General features: G+C 32.4%; 1 protein-coding gene across 4 annotated transcripts in view; it reads left to right on the forward strand.

The window, feature by feature from the left end:
* The first annotated feature begins 565 nt into the window (after window positions 1-565).
* The window catches only part of LOC124430652 (myb-like protein W), a 19,120-nt gene continuing 2,504 nt past the window's right edge, over window positions 566-17,181 (forward strand). The window contains exons 1-9 of one of the 4 annotated variants that reach the window (XM_046977556.1): window positions 566-969; window positions 7,125-7,186; window positions 12,412-12,617; window positions 13,407-13,780; window positions 14,082-14,642; window positions 15,271-15,477; window positions 15,879-16,027; window positions 16,143-16,243; window positions 16,535-17,181. The exon at window positions 16,535-17,181 is cut by the window's right edge and continues 2,504 nt beyond it. In XM_046977556.1, the coding sequence (XP_046833512.1) occupies window positions 880-969; window positions 7,125-7,186; window positions 12,412-12,617; window positions 13,407-13,780; window positions 14,082-14,642; window positions 15,271-15,477; window positions 15,879-16,027; window positions 16,143-16,243; window positions 16,535-17,181 (2,397 nt within the window). In that variant the 5' untranslated portion in view covers window positions 566-879. The remainder of the gene's footprint in view (window positions 970-7,124; window positions 7,187-12,411; window positions 12,618-13,406; window positions 13,781-14,081; window positions 14,643-15,270; window positions 15,478-15,878; window positions 16,028-16,142; window positions 16,244-16,534) is intronic. The other 3 variants (XM_046977555.1, XM_046977554.1, XM_046977557.1) reach the window with 3 other exon arrangements.

Here is a 17,181-nt window from a genome sequence, read left to right on the forward strand (position 1 = left end):
TCTTTCTTTTTTTTTTTTTGGTTTTTTGATTTTACCATTTTTTTTCTTTTTCTCTCTCTCTCTCTCTCTCTCTCTATTTCTCTTTTTTTTTGCCTTTTTAATATTGATTTTACTCGCTAGAAATCCCGCAATATTCTCGATTTTGCTTGCTCTCGAAGTAAATGGAATGCGTTTTTACTGTAGTTCGCTGAAGCATCATCGCAAGAGAGAAGGTCACGCATCGTGAAATACCTTTACGACGTTTATATACCTCTTTCTTATTCGAAGACTTTGGCTACTACCTCCTTTCGTGTATATCATCATCTTCTTCTTCTCATTCTTCTTATTCATATTCTTCTTCTCATTCTTCTTATTCTTATTCTTATTCTTCTTATTTCTCTTCAATTTTTTTTTCCTTCTTCTTCTCCTCTTTCTTTTCCTTTTTTTTTTTTTCTTCTTTTTCCCCTAACATTCTTATTGTTTTTTTTTTTCTTCTCTACGACTAGTTCTTGAGATTCGAAAAGAGAAGGACTGACTTCTCTTCTCTTGGAACGTTTGACCGACTACGGTGGTTTTTAATGTTGTACGTCAGTTGCGGCAGGTCACGAGGAACGGCTCTCAAGATGGCCTACATTATACTACTTCGTTCTTATCGTTGACCAGAAAGAAAGAAAAAGAGAAAAGGAGAAAAAGAAGGACGGAGAAAGGGACGGAAACAGTAACACACAGAGAGAAAGAGAGACAGAGACAGAGAGAGAGAGAGAGAGAGAGAGAGAGAAAGAAAGAGGAAGAAACAAAGAGAGAGAGAGAGAGAGAGAGAGAGAGAGAGAGAAAGAAATCTTATCGATCAGAAGAATCGATTCTTCAGCTTTTCGCAAAGTTCGATTCTCGAAAAGAGAAATGGGCCAAGCTTGGTGCAAAGAAAAGACCTCAAAGGCTCAGGATTCGAAATCCCCTTTGGATAGAGTCTTCGTTCGATGTGCTCATCGGGTATGTATAACCAAAAAAAACAAAAAAAAAAAAAAAGAAAAGGGAAGAAATAAAATACCAAAAAAAAAAAAAATAAAGAGAAAGTCGCTTATTTCTTTCCTTTTTTTTATTTGCTTCTCTCTCTCTCTCTCTCTCTCTCTCTCTTTCTATCTATCTATCTATTTCTTTCTTATCCTTTTCCTTTTGACCTTTAACAATAGATTTTTATTCGCGTTTGTAAGCATCGAGTGACTCGTACGGGATCAGATTTTTTTTATTGAGAGAATTGTTTTGTGCATGTGTTTGTGTGTGTGTGTGTATGCGTGTATGTGGGTGTGACTGTATGTATCATTTTTGATTCGATTTGAAAAATTGTATCAAATTGAAAAATACGTATAGATATATATATATATATATATATATAATCGTTGGTAATTAAATCCTATTTTACTTACGACAGATTTATTATTTATTTTATTTTATATATATACAAAAAAGAAAAAAAAAAAAGCTAAGGTATATTTATCGGATAATAGCTTTACATATAATACATTTTGAATATTATACATTTTGAATGTTATTTTGATCGTTGTTCATTATTAATATTGTTTTATTTAAAACATTCGTACGTCTCAATATGACTTAATTAAATTATTACAATATTTAGTTCGTTCTTGAAAGAGAGAAAGAGAGAGAGAGAGAGAGAGAGAGAGAGAGAGAGAGAGAGAGAGAAACAGAGAGAAAGAGAGAGAGAGAGAGAGAGAGAGAGAGAGAAAGAAAGAGTATCGTAATAGAATTAAAAATACATTTTTCACATTGTTTTTACATTATCGAAAATCTTTTTGTATTATGAAATATCGTAGAAAATTTTTTAACGTCATAATTAGAAAATGTTAGAGTATAAAAGTAGAACGTTTATCGTTTGAAAACGAGAGTTGAAGGACGTGACGACACAGGTGTCGATCGAATCTTATTGCAAAGGAAAAAGAGAGATGGATAAAGTGAGTGCGTGTGTGTGTGTGTGTGTGTGTGTGTAAGAGAGAGAGAGAGAGAGAGAGAGAGAGAGAGAGAGAAAGAAAGAATAAAAAAAAAAATAAGAATAAGAATAAGAAGAAGAGCAACCGGTCGTTTCTCGAGTTACCGACATGCAGTATCAATTAGCCTAAGAGCGATAAGTTACGTGCTAAACGAGAAATCGCGACTGGTACGGCTGACTCGTTTTATCGAGGATCGTCGAGAGTTCGACGAAAGGAAGAAAATGTTGATTATATTTTTCAATAAGATAAATAAAATCTTATATATATATATATATATATATATATATATATATAATCATATTTATTATTTATTATTATTTATTAGAACGTTTATATATACTGTCTTATTTTATTTGTATATATATATATATATATATATATATATATATATATATATATATATATATTTTATGTTTATGTATCTCTTTCACTCTAACTCTCACTCTCACTCTTTCTATGTATATATTAGATATATACATATATATATATATACTCTTTTAGATATAACTTTTCTGCATACCGACGAAATTATAGCTTGTCTGGAGTCTACTTTTACATTGGTTCTCTCACGTTTCACGTTTCTTAGCTACTTACATCGCAACAACAGGATTGTGACAATTGCGTAAATTTTAATCACATGTAGATACGTACGATGTATAATATTTATACAGGGTGATTCAAGAATTATATACTTGCACGTAACAAAAAAATATATATTCTTCCGTAGGACATTTCTTTCCTTGTTTTCCTCTTTTTTCTTTTTTCTTTTTTTTTTTTTTCCTTCGAACGAGGATAATATAATTTTTATATTTATTTATGTCGTTGACGATTAAAAAGATCAATGGATATCAATTAATAATTTTTTTATTCCGGAGTACATTCCTTCTTTTTTTTCTTTTTTTTTTTTTTTTGTTTTTTTAAATAACCAACGTACATTCAAAATAAATTAGAACATAACTTTTGTCCTATCCTGTATGTCCACACACGCACACTCACACACATACATGTATGTGAATATATATATAATGTCCGATATATATAGTAACGAAAAGTGTCAAGGATGATAAGGACTCGTCCATTTCAAAAAAAAAAAAAAAAAAGAAAAAAAAAAAAAAAGAGAAAAAAGGAAAAAAAAGGAAAAAAAAAGAAGAAGAAGAAGAAGAAGAAAAACAAAGGAAACAAAAGTTAAAAACAAAAAAAAAGTCACAGGCTTTCAGAATAATCATGATGGACATATATCGTTATGGGACACAGTATATATACTTTCATTATGTACCGTCTCGTGTTATGTTAAATGTACGAGAATAAAGAAGTTGTATAAAAAAGAATAGAGGAAACTATGCCGATGAATCATATATGCCGTGAATGATGATGCCATCGATCGGATATATGGATGCATTTCGTTTCGTTATTTTTACTACTACTTTGTGCGACATCTTAACGAGATATTTGTTTGAAATATATATAAACTTTAGAGAAGATTTTTCCGGCCTAAGGATGACAAAATAAACGTATTACGAAATATCAATAATAATAATAGTAGTAGTAATATTAGTAGTAGTAAATAGTAATAGTAATTAATATTAGTAGTAGTAGTAGTAATCGGAATGTAAAAGAATGATGCATAGGTACATTCAATGGCGCAGTTACAAACTCATCGTCGCTATTTAACGACTACATGTCGTTAATAAGTGATTACATGAGCAAGATAGATTACATATACATGCATAAATATATACATACATACATACATACATATATATATATATATATATATATATATATATATATACACTAGATAAAATCGACGTCGAAAATTTATCTCTTTAGTTTGGAAAGAACGTAGATACTTGTTGATTACGTAAGAACAACTACAAGGCCATCATTAGAAATTCAATTTACAATTCGTTTCACAGTTTTAAAAATAATATTGTAAAGAGAAGAAATTTCTTCTTTCATTTTTTTCTTCTTTCTTCTTCTTCTTCTTCTTCTTACAAATTTTCAAATTCCTCCCGCGAATTACGTAGATAATCGACGCCAATCTCAGCGATCAGTCTATTTTTTTTCTCTCTCTCTCTCTCTCTATATATATATATGTATATATATTTTATATATATATATCTCTTCCCTTTTCTAGCTAACTCAACGAAGTTTACCCAACGAATTTGCAATGTAAACGTTGAGGGTACCTATAGACGACGTAGAACTCTCGTGTACGATACGTGTACGATTTCTAAAGGGAGTGAGTGTTCATATGTTATATAGTTTGTCGACAGGATGTTACCCTCGTGTCGCGTTATAATATAAGCGACTGCTCGTAACTCAAAAGCTTGTTGCAATCATCTCTCTCTTTCTTTCTCTCTCTCTCTCTCTCTCTCTCTCTCTCTCTCTCTCTCTATTTCTCTTTCTCTCTCTTATACACATACACATAACGCGTTAACATCTTTTTTCCTTCATCTTTTTCCTAGGATTTTTTTAGATCGATCTTCGTCATATTAGAAACGTTTAAATTTCACCAATTTTCTTCTTTCATCCATCGATGGATGAAAAAGGTTGTACGTACAACATATACATATGTGTATGTACGTGTATGTGTGTGTGTGTGTGTGTGTGTCTGTATGTATGTATGTGGGCGTATGTAGGTATCTCTTCGCTTTATCCGTTCTTTTTAACGTAATCGTGTTTTCGTGTTTCTCGAGGATACAAAGAGAATTATGCAACGGTTTGCACGATCAGACTCGAGTTGCTCGTTGCTCGGTGATCGTCGTCGATTATGCAAGCCTACGCCAAGAGCGTCACGGTCCAAATCGTTTGGGTCTGTTTAAAAAGTACAAGAACAAGAACAAAGAAAAGAAAAAGAAAAAAAAAAAAGAAAAAGAAAAAAAAGAAAAAGCAAAAGATGAAACAAAAAGTTCCTACCCATTGTTTTTTGAGTCTCTCCTTCTTTTTCTTCTTCTTCTTTCCTTTTTTTTTCTCCTTTGTTTTTCTTTATCCTTCTTCACTTCCTTCCTTTCCTTCCTTCCTAACAAATACGATTCATAGATATTATTTTGAGAAGGAAAGAAAAAAAAATAACGAAAAAAAAATAGGGAGAGAGAGAGAGAGAGAGAGAGAGAGAGAGAAATGGCGACTCGATTTTTCGATTCTTGATCGGATTAATCGGGGATTTAGATCGTCTGAAAGGGAATTCGCGAGTAGATTTCGCTTCGTTAGGGAAACTATGTGAGATAGATAGAGAGAGAGAGAGAGAGAGAGAGAGAGAGAGAGAGAGAGAGAGAGAGAGAGAGAGATAGGATACATAGATTGGTAAAGAGTGAGAGATACAGAGAAAGAGAGAGAAAGAGATAAAGAGAGAGCGTAGAGAGCGTAGAGAGAAAGAGATAAAGAGAGAGCGTAGAGAGCGTAGAGAGAAAGAGAGAGAGAGAGAGAGAGATATAGAAAGAGTGAGAGAGTATGAGAGAGTAGCTGACAGCTCGCAGCAAACTCCCGTGCCACGAAATTCCCGGCTGCCACGGGACACAACGGGGGCTTGCTTTAAAATTTAAATTATTCCTACTCGTCCCTGGATGCCACCTGTAGGTTCAATTTAATTTTACAACTGTACGCACCCAGACAATAGAGAAACTTCGGTAACGCGAGCGCGAGCACGAGTGTCGTTCCGTCAAGCTTGGATCTAATTTTTCATGGTACACTCTCATCTCTTCTATACTTGGATATTCTATATCTATCTATTCATTTATCCATCTATCTATTCGGATAGATAAATATTTAGATATTTATCATTCTTCCTTTATCTTTGCATTTCCATTATTCTTTCTCTTTTTATCTTACTGCTTCTTCCCATATATATATATATATATATATATATATATATATATATATATATCGGTCTCCCATTTTCTTTCTGTGAGAACCTTTTTGTTTCTTCCTTACTTTCTATCTTTCTTCCTGACTTTCTGCTTCTACTTTTCTATTTTTAACTAACCTTTAACTTCTCTCATTCATTCCGAGAGAATTACCGTTATTCCATCTCTTTCTATCATTTCGTATCCTTCCTCGTCCCCTTTCTCTCTCTCTCTCTCTCTTTCTCTTTCTCTCTCTCTTTCTTTTTTTTTCTCTTTATCGAACTCTTTCTATCGCCCTTTCTTTTTCTTTTATAGTGAATTTTTCGATATATAGAAACGTCCATTTGAATTCTAGAGTGCAATAAAAATCGAGCCTGTTTACGATAGGGAATAGTAGCCCTAAAAGCTTCTCTCCTTCCTTTTTTTCCTTTCTTTCGTTCGGCTTCCCTTTTTTCATTCTTTCTTTCTTTCTTTCTTTTTTTCGTTCTTCTTTTCTCTCTTTTTTTTTTTTCCTTTTTTTTTTTCGTAGCAAGCGTCGTCGTTTTACCCTTAAAAATTGTACCTCGTAAAACAAGTCTTAGGAAGGAGGAACGATTTTGAGGGAACTTCCTCTCTCTCTCTCTCTCACTCTCTCTCACCCTCTCTCTTTCTCCCTCTCTCTCTCGGTCTCTCTTCCCCTAGCCTTTTTTTCCTCTTCAAAGTCAATTTAACGATCGATTTCAATGAGATTCGTTGGATCGTGTCGCGTTAAATTGAAAAAAGAAAAATGAAAAAGTAAAAAAGGAGTCATTCGTACAACACACGCACACACGCACACATGTCTTCTATTTTTCCTAAAAAAAAAAAACAAAAAAAAAACAAAAATTTCGCACGCTCGTTATTAAAATATCCATACTATTTACGAAAATTAAAAACGTTCATTAATTTCTTTCTCTCGTTTAGCTCGTCGATAAAAAGAAAGTAATAATGATAATAATGCTAATGATAATAATAATAATAATAATAATAATAATAATAATAATAATAATAATAATAATAATAATAATAGTAATAAAAAAAAGGGAAAAAGCAACAGTCCGATTAATAATATTTTTCTTCGCGATGTTAATTAAACTTCATTTAAATAAAACAAGAATTCTCGAGTTTTCTGTATTGTCCTTTAATCAATTGATTATAAATCATATATATATATATATATATATATATATATATATATAAATATCCATACTGTATACATATATACCTAAATGCATACATATGTATTTATATAATTCAGATCGGATTTCTTTTGCAGATTTATCCAAGCTTAAAAGAAGAGGGTTCCGTGCTCGGTGGTGCCACTCAAAGAGTAACGAGGTAGGTATAATACTTCAGTGACATAACTTTTGTATCAAAGAAGAAAAAAAAAAAAAAAAAGAAAAAGAAAAAATAAATCAAGGGAAAAAAATGACGACAAAAAAATTTATAATAAAAAGAAGAAAAAGAGAATGAATGAGAGAGAAAGATATATGTATATATATATATAGAGAGAGAGAGAAAGAGAGAGAAAAAGAGAGAGAGAGAGAAGGTGGGGGCGGGTGGCAAAGAGAATAACATTGAAATATGAGTCAGTGTTCGGTAACAATGTACGTGAAGGACAATCGTTTCGCGACGGCCCTGGCCAGTCCAATTAACGTAGCATAATCCTGGTGATCTCGTGCAATGACCTATTAGCGAGAAGCAGGAAAGAGGCGCAACCGGTGACACGACGTGGATTGTGATAGTGACAAAGTGAAATCCGAATCGAGTGATCGAGTCTCGATGAAAGAGAGAGACAGAAGCAGACAAAGATAGAGAGAGATACATATATATATATATATATATATATACATATAGACAGAGAGAAGACACGCCTCTATGTTGAAGGCGAAGTCGAACGAGCAACAATGAATTGAAATGAATCGGGATCAGTAGGGACTGGAGAGACGTGAAGAGCAAGAGTGAAAGAGAGAGAGAGAGACAGAGAGAGACAGAGAAAGAGAGAGAGAGAGAGAGAGAGCAAGTCGCTCAGTTGGCTCGACCTTAAATGGTCACATTCTCTGGTAGGATCGCCATCCTCAATGCCACCACAATACGCCTATCTTTCGATGAAGAGGAGATACACTCTCTCTTTCTCTCTTACTCTCTCTCTCTCTCTCTCTCTCTCTCTCTTTCTATCTCTATCGAAGCAAGATTCTCTTCTTTTATTTTTTTATTTTGTTATTCCTTTTTATATTCCTTTAGAGTGACTTCAACGTCCTACGTTAAGGTTTGATTATTATTCACGGAATGTATTACATCGATGATCGTATGTCTACTTGATCGAACATTTTTTTATATAAATATATACGTATATATATATATAGATGTGTGTGTGTGTGTGTATATGTATGTATATAAATAATGTTTATTAAATAATTATATAAACTTTTTAAACGATCCAAGAGACACGTAAAAGTTATATAAAATTTTCTCTCTCTCTATCTCTCTCTCTCTCTCTCTCTCTCTCTCTCTCTTTCTTCCAACAACTTAATTATTATTCAAATTAAATTTAATACGTGGGATATTTAACATCGACGTAACACAACTCTTCTCGTATCAACAATCTCAAGGACTATCTTGATCCATATTAATCGATCGTGGGAGGAATTTAGGATACTATAATCAAATATACATCTTCCAGATTTTATTTTTAATAGGTCACTGGAACGATAACACGCTTTCACAAATACTTATTTCCTAAATAGATACACTAACGAATGATGACGATTAACAAACAAACTTGGTATTATTCTCGAAGGTCTTTTTTCTCTTTACTTTTCCTAAACATGATCGGTCCTTATTTTTAATTTACATTGTCAAAGAAAATTTCCCACGGACATCCTGTTACTAATTAAGAAAAGACAATAATTAACTTTTGACGTCGATCAAGATAACTTTTCTGAGTACACCTGTACCGTTAGTTTTCCTTATTTTCTATGTACATACAAATACAAAAACCGCACGCACGTATGCGCACACGTGCATACATACACATACATTTTTATATACATATATATATATGTCTGGATTATAATACGCGTAATTCGATATTGAACAACAGAATGAACAATGGATCGATATAACTCAATCGACTCAAAATAATCTCATAATATCGAGTATCTTATTACAAAAGAAGAGACAATAATAACAACATAATTATCGTAAAATGTTTTATCTTTCTCTATTTTCATATATATATATATATATATATATATATATATAGGTTGCCGGTGCGCTTATTATATCGACATTCCTTAGGTGTCTCGTTACGGTAGAACACGTGTTCCTTTTATAATATACGCACTGTATCTGTAAATACATACGCCACCGCACCGCATCGTAATTTAAAGCATAAACTATACCTCTAGCTATGTATGTACGTGCATACGTGAAATATACATGTATATATAGTGAATAAAGAGAAAGATAGAGATAGGTAGACAGATAGATAGATAAAGAGAAAGAGAGAGAGCGACAGAGAGAGAGGGAGGGAATGTACAACGCGACATGTGTGAGATTAAAACCATACGGAAATGGTAATAGACGGTGAAAACGTTCGGAGAAATGCTCGTTATGCGATTTACAATAATAATAATAATAATAATAATAATAATAATAATAATAATAATAATAATAATAATAATAATAATAATAATAATAATAATAATAATAATAATAATAATAATAATAATAAAAAGATAATAATATAAGAATAACTCTAACGATAAGGATAATATATATATATATATATATATATGTAGCTGAGTGAAATTTGAAATCGTTCATTTAGACGAAGTAGGAGATATAGGTGTCGGAGATAATCGAGGATAATCCAATGATAAAAGATCGAAGAGGAATTTGCTGGTGGGATTTAGAAGCGATATCCTAGCGTTAAATGCCGACACCGCCGCCATCGCCGCCATTGCCGTCGGTTCGTGCGCGCGCGCGCACTCAACGTTATCGTCAACTCGTAATTAACGATGCAGATAGCGCCATTTATTTTCGCATTAGGCCCAAGCTCGATCTCTCAAGGGATGAATATATATAGCTATATATGTATACATATATATATATATATATATATTTATATACATGTATCTTGTATACGCGTGTGTATTGTATATGTATTTTATATATATATATATATATATATATATATATATATATATACAGCTTCTTGTTTGCTTGCTTGCTTACTTGCTTGCTTGCTTGTTTGCTTGCTTGCTTGCTTGCTCGCTCATCAAACAGCTTCCGTGTTAATTATTCGGTTATATACAAACAAGGAATGCAAATTGTACGACGTTCACTTAGGAAAACTTTGAGGGAATGAACTTCTACGAGAAACGTCGCCAGAGAATACTATACCAAGTAATATGGCGTTTTAAGGATAACGAGGACGAAGTTACATTTTGAGATATGAGTAGGAAGATATATATGCACGTGTATCTATATATTTATATAATGTATGTATGTTTGTATGTATGTATGTACGTATGTACGTATGTATGTATGTATATAGATAATTTTGATTCATTCGTATGCATGGATGAATCATACTGGACTCTTTATTGTTAATATATGCAATGCATTTTTCAGTCGATCGCGTTTCTTCGTGCTTGTTAGTTAGAACTGACATAACTTGACATCTTCTCGAGATCGACATTTTGTTTACTTTATGTCTGTATTCTATACTATAGATAACCGGTTTAACATTTGAAGGATTAATGCGTATTTGTTCTTTTCTCTTTTTCTTTGGTTTTTTTTTTTTTTCCTTTTTTTTTTTGATAATTCACCATTTAATTTTATTATTTATTTAATTCTGAAGTCACGTTTATATATATATATATATAGTTATATATATAAAATTATACGATTAATATTATTAGTTAATATTTATTATCATGAATAAATAAATATACGTACGCATAAATGATATATGAATTAAATTAATAAATATAATTAGCATATATTTGGAAATATAACTTATTGCAGTATAATCAGATTAATATAAGTAATAATATGATTATTCGCGTTATATAATTTATAATAATTATTGTTAGGACGAGAAAGAAAAGAAGAAAAAAGAAAAGAGAAAGAGGAGAAAAAAAATTTTATAAAAAGAGAAAAAAAAAGGATGAATGATATTTACTGGATGAAATGATATTTAGAAGATGTTCGACGATTATCATTAATCGTCATCTAAACATTACTCTTTAATATTCTAATTTCAAATAATTTATATTAAATTAATTAATATAATATCGTTTAATACAGGAAACTTAGGTACGCGTTTCAATGTAAATTTGCACGTCAAAGACACCGGTTCTCAAGGATTCTCTTTCCCTCTCTTCCTCCCTCTCTACACCCCCCCCCGTCTCTCTCCCTCTCTCTTCCTCTCATTTTCGATCTTATCTTCGAATTCGCTTGGGAACCAGGATTAATCGGATAATTCGGCTTTCAATTTATATCCGATTCAGTGTGGAACAATGAGAGTGACGTTCTCGCGTCGATTATACGCGCACGTAGGGGCATAAATTACGGTAGCGTCGTTGTTGGATTATATGAGGCAGAGAGCTTAACGCAGTGCATAAATAAAGTGCATGCGTCGGCGGCCGTTATATGCGCTGCTCGCATTGACGTCGACCCACTAATCACACTCGACCATGAATCAAGAGAACTCGCTTTGCCGACGACGAGGTTTTTTTTCCTTTTTTTTCCCCTTTTTCTTTTTTTTTTTTTATCATTTTACCACGAATTATATATATATATATATATATATATATATATATATATATATATGTATATATAAAATTTGTGAGTAGATCTTCTCGATCATTTCTTTTGATAATCATATTCGATAGAATACTTTTCTAATTATCCTCTTTACTTATCGGAAATAAAATGATTATGTACTTACATCTTTTTAATTAGTTGTATAATATCAAACATTTTGTTCGAACATTTTTTTTTTCTTTTACTGATTAGAATCAAACTTAAATTTGCATATTATCTGTACATAGATTGATGTGTGTGTTTATGTGCGTGTAAGTTTTTTTTTTTTTTTCTTATCATCACGGATTGAAACTAAACTTTTTTTCTAATCATCAATGATTAGGACAAAATTAGGACGAATTCATATCCATTTGTTTATATATACATACATACATACATACACATATATATATATAAATTTTCTTTTTTTAATATTATATAATGAAACTTTTCATCTAATCGTCTTTTTTTTTTTTCTTTTTTTTTTTTTAGACGAGACTATCTTAGATCTATAAACATATGTAGATATATAATACGTACGCACACACACACACACACACATATATATTATCTTTTCGATCAAAATGAAGAAATGTTTTCTAATCAATGAAAAAAAAAAAAAAAAAAAGAAGATCGAAACGAAACAATCGGACGGGAATTTGTTTCTTTTTCTTTTTCTTTTTTTTTTTTTTTCTTTTTTTGCCACGGTACCTACAGAAAGAATATTTCTTCTCATTTTTCACCGACAGCTCCGAGATTGGATATGCTGGTTCACCACCCAGAGATGTCCTCACAAGGGGCAGAAGCATCGACTCAGTCGACAGACCCTTTCAACCAAGCGATTGGGTGGACGTCAACTTGGAGGTACCCAGTACACCGAGAGCTAACTCGGTTCTCACCAACTTGACCATCGACACGAATCTTTACCCACCTACGACTACTCCCACGTCTATTCGTAAGAATCAGTCTTTTCCTTTTGTCTTTCTTTTTCTTTTTCTTTCTTTTCTTTCTTTCTTTCTTTCTTTCTTTCTTTTCTTCTTCTTTTTTTCTCTTTGCTTTTCCTTTTTTCTCCTTTTTTATTATTATCATTTTCTTTTTTTTTTTTCTTCTTATTCCTTATTCTTAACACGACACCTACGCGCGATAAACGGATAAGTTATTAACATTTATTTTCGAGAAACGAATTATAATTTTTTATTGGCGTACAAAAAAAAAATCTTCACTTTTCCTTCGCTTTTTTCTTCTGATCTTGAATTGATCGTTCGATTTATTTATATATTTCGATTTAAATTTTATTTCATCGAATTTTTATTTGATTCGATTTGTTTCCCATTGGATATCATTTCATATATTCAATGAATAAAACGATAAGATCATTACGATCTTTACGAATATTTTTATCCTGTAAATTATTATATATCTCTAATTGAAATATTTTTATTTTAACGAATCCCTTTAAATTCACACTTGATTCCATTTCGTGTATCTTCTACACATAAGTAATAATCAATGAGTTCGATGATCTCAAGGAAAAAAAGAGAAAAAAAAAAAATATTATCAACCTTAAAAAGAATCGTAATATTTTCATTTTGGTTGAAATTGAGGTTGAAATTGGTCCATGGCGATCCAGGGGGAGGGGGGGAACGTCCAGGAAAGGGGATGTTCTATACCCCCAATAGACACAATTAAATGGATCGATTTTTTTTTTTTTTTTTTTTTATTAAATATTCATTAAATGATTTAGGTTCGAATAATTTGAAAGACGTGACACCGGTGCCACCGCCAAGACGAAAGAAGCGAAACAGAGGTAGACCATTGCCACCAAAACCAGACGAAATCATAGAGAAAACGAGCGGCAATTTGCGCCACGTAGATTCAAACGAGGAGCCATTATATTCATCGGTAATGAGTAACTCACCTAGAACGTTGGTTGACGATTATGCGACGATGGACGATGTCGTTGGTGGATGTCGCGAGCAGTCACACGATCAAGTTAGTACCTTCCGAAGTCAGACGAATGGAACGAGAGATTTACGGGTGAACGAATATTCAAAGGGTGTAATGCCTGAGGGTAGAAGGACGAAGGAGATATACGAGCACAAGGCGAGTATTAGCGAGGTATTATAAGTGGCAATTTTGGTTAAACGTAAATGGGATCGTTTAGTGAAGAACCAATAGATAGATAGATAGATAGATAGAGATAGAGATAGAGATAGAGAGAATGAAAGCGCAAGAGGGGAGGGGGTAGAGATAGAGAGAGAGAGAGAGACAGAGAGAGACAGACATAGAGCCTAGTGCGCTTGTCCTGTGGCCAATAATTGGCCAATCGAATGGCCAAAAGTAACTTCTTCCGTGATCGATAAATCCAATCCAAAGTGCTCGTTAACGACCGCACACCCATCGATTTTCCCTTCGACAGGTTAACGGTACCGGAAGAATAATATCGAGCGACGTGGTTTCCGGCAAAAGGTTGTTGTCCCACAACGATAGGAAGACATCGAAAAGTTTTAATCAACATAAAATGCCTATGACTGTTGATGTTCATGGTGAAGATGATGATGATGATGATGATGATGATGATGATGATGATGACGATGATGGCATCAACGATGATAATATTAACGACGAATATGAAAAATTCGTTAATGGCCGTGATACTAAGGACTCATCGACTCCTAACAGACATGAGGATATTCGTAAAAGGACCAAGGAGTTTATACATAATCGATATATTGACGATTCTACAACGATAGATGCTAAAATAATGGAGGTTAATGTCAGACCAAAGAACTACAGCACCGTTAGCCTTCCAAATTACGACGAGTTGGACGTAGGTAGACACGCGACGAAAAGGACCAAGGGAAATGGGGAAGAGAAGGACGAAGGGATAAGGGAGAACGAGAAAATAAGATCGAGGAGACCCGTCAGGAGCAGCACGGGATCTCTTCCGGTTGAATCCTTCCTTCTACCTTTCTCACAGGTTTCTTTCTTCTTCTTCTTACTCTTCTTTTTTTTTTTTTTTTTTAATTCTTTTTTTAATTCTTTTTTGTTTTTTTTTCCCTTTCATTTTCTTTCCCCTTCGTCGTTTCTCTTTTACATTCTCTCTCTCTCTCTCTCTCTCATTTTTTTTTTGCTTCTTTTTCTTCCTCTTCCTCCTCTTTCTCTATATTCCTCTTTATTACTTCATCTTTATTCCTCGCTTTAATAAAAATACTCTCTTCCACCCAATTATCGGAGTTCATCCTATCATCCTTATTCTTTCAAACCTATCGATTTGAATTATTACGTAGTGATTATTCCCGCCGAAAAAATCTAATTTTACATTTTAACGTAAGCCTCGGTCTTGTATGCGATCGAGTTTTATTTCTTTTTTTTTTTAATTTTTTTTTTTTGAGATATGAGAGAGAAAGAGAAAGGGAGAGAGAGAGAGAGAGAGAGAGAGAGAAGGAGAGAGAGAGAATACTTCTATATCTATTATTGAACGATATAAGGGCATCATATATATATATATATATATATATATATATATATATATGTATATATATTTATTATGGATAAATATATGTACGAATTAATTATAAAAGAGACGAATCCTTTTGATTCGATAGAAAACGAGTATCCGATTAGACGACTATATTCAACATCATGGAAGTACTGAGAATCTATCAGAGTATCAGATACCAGATGGAAAGCTACCTTGCAGTGATGCCAATGCCAAGACTGAATTCTTGAAGTACGATCCGAGTAAATTGGAGGATTGGGACCTTGGTGACATTGGTAATTGCGAATTGAACCACAGGCAGAGACCCCTTGAGGTATTATAGAACTATGAGGAATAGAATAAATCGATATTTGAATTTAGTACGACATTTCATCGTATTCTATCAATATCCATTTGGATTTATCAATTCTAATAGATTATTTCAATAATTTTTTTTTTTTTTTTTTTTTTTTTAATGATACGTATATATATATATATATGCAGACAAATTTTACATACTATAGGATAATTATAATTTGAAAATAATTATAGAAAAGAGGATGGAACAAATTTTTTATCAGTTTTTATCAAATTTCATTGATTATCAGTGAATATTTATAATTGAAATTATTCTTATTTTGAAAAATAATTATACGTACAATTTATTTATTAAGTCACTTTTAATATCTACAAATTTATATCCCAAATGTAAAATTTCTTTATTTCATTGTTCAGCGTTCAGGTATATCAGATCGTGACGTAGTAGATTTTCAGCCGACACGTAAAAATACGAACGAATTGGAAAAGCCAATGTCCTTTGGGAAACCAATAGAGTTCGTTCATGAGGATTCTAAAATTGATGAGAATCTACGAGAACGGGACAGGTTCGTATAAGATAAGATTTGATTTTTGTGATGATAATTTCTTTTGGTTTTTTTTTTCTTTATTTCTTTTTTTTTTTTTTTTTTTGATTTTGATTTCTTTCAATTTTATGTTTAGATACCCGCAAGAAGAATCGAAAGAAATACCGAAACCAGATCGACCGTCAATGTGCAGAGAATCATCATTTTGCTTGAATCAAAGCAATCTTTTTTATTCAGGTATCTTTTCTTTCTTTCTTTTTTTTTTTTTTTTGTTTTTCCTTTTTTCTTTTTATCGATGAAATCGTTCATTTCGTTCAACGTTCCTCCCTCCCTCCTCAACAAAGAAAAAGATAAACAAGCGATAAGATCGTCAATTGCGATAAAAATATTTTCCCGTTCGGGTATTGAATTAAACGAATGTTATTCTAAGAATTGAATTTCGTTCGTAGAATAATAGAACAAGGATTAGATTGGTACGTGACTTTAGTTTATAACATTAGGAAGCTTTCTTATTTTTCTATTTAACAGATACAATCGAGGACGTTTCAGGATCAAATAGAACGATGGAAAATTCAGAAGATATCGATTTTCGTTCTAATTCAAAGAGAATGATGATATTTGGTAGGAGTTTATCGAACGAGAGCGAACCAAATGATCCCAATGGGTTGTCTTGCGAAACGAAGGAATTACGTCGAAGTGATAAAAGTGAGATAATAGCTACGATATCGGATGATACGTTGATAAATTATAAGGATAAATTAATCGAATATGACGAGAGAGATTTGAAAATGATGAAAACCCCACCGCCTAGTCCAGAAAATAAAATAAAATCTGACAATATGTCCGAAAACGAACATTTGACATTATTAAAGGAGGTTTTAAAGGAGGAAGCCGCCAACGCCGCTGCCGCCGCCGCTGATGGTAGTAACTTTAGTTCGATGACACCGAGTTTGACCGAATTAGAAGTTGCATTATCGGACATGTTGGAGAAAGAACAAAATGATCAAGAAAATGTTAAAAACGAAAATATATATATGAATAAGGAAGATAATGATACTGACAATGGAACATTGTCGTCATTTAAAAACGAAGAGAACGAAACGAAATTGATCAAGATCGAGAAGATTAATTCTAAGGAACGTTTATCGGTTTCATTGGATGATATATTAAAACCG

This window comes from Vespa crabro, chromosome 19, assembly GCF_910589235.1.
Source record: "Vespa crabro chromosome 19, iyVesCrab1.2, whole genome shotgun sequence".
NCBI classification, from domain to species: Eukaryota; Metazoa; Arthropoda; class Insecta; order Hymenoptera; family Vespidae; genus Vespa; species Vespa crabro.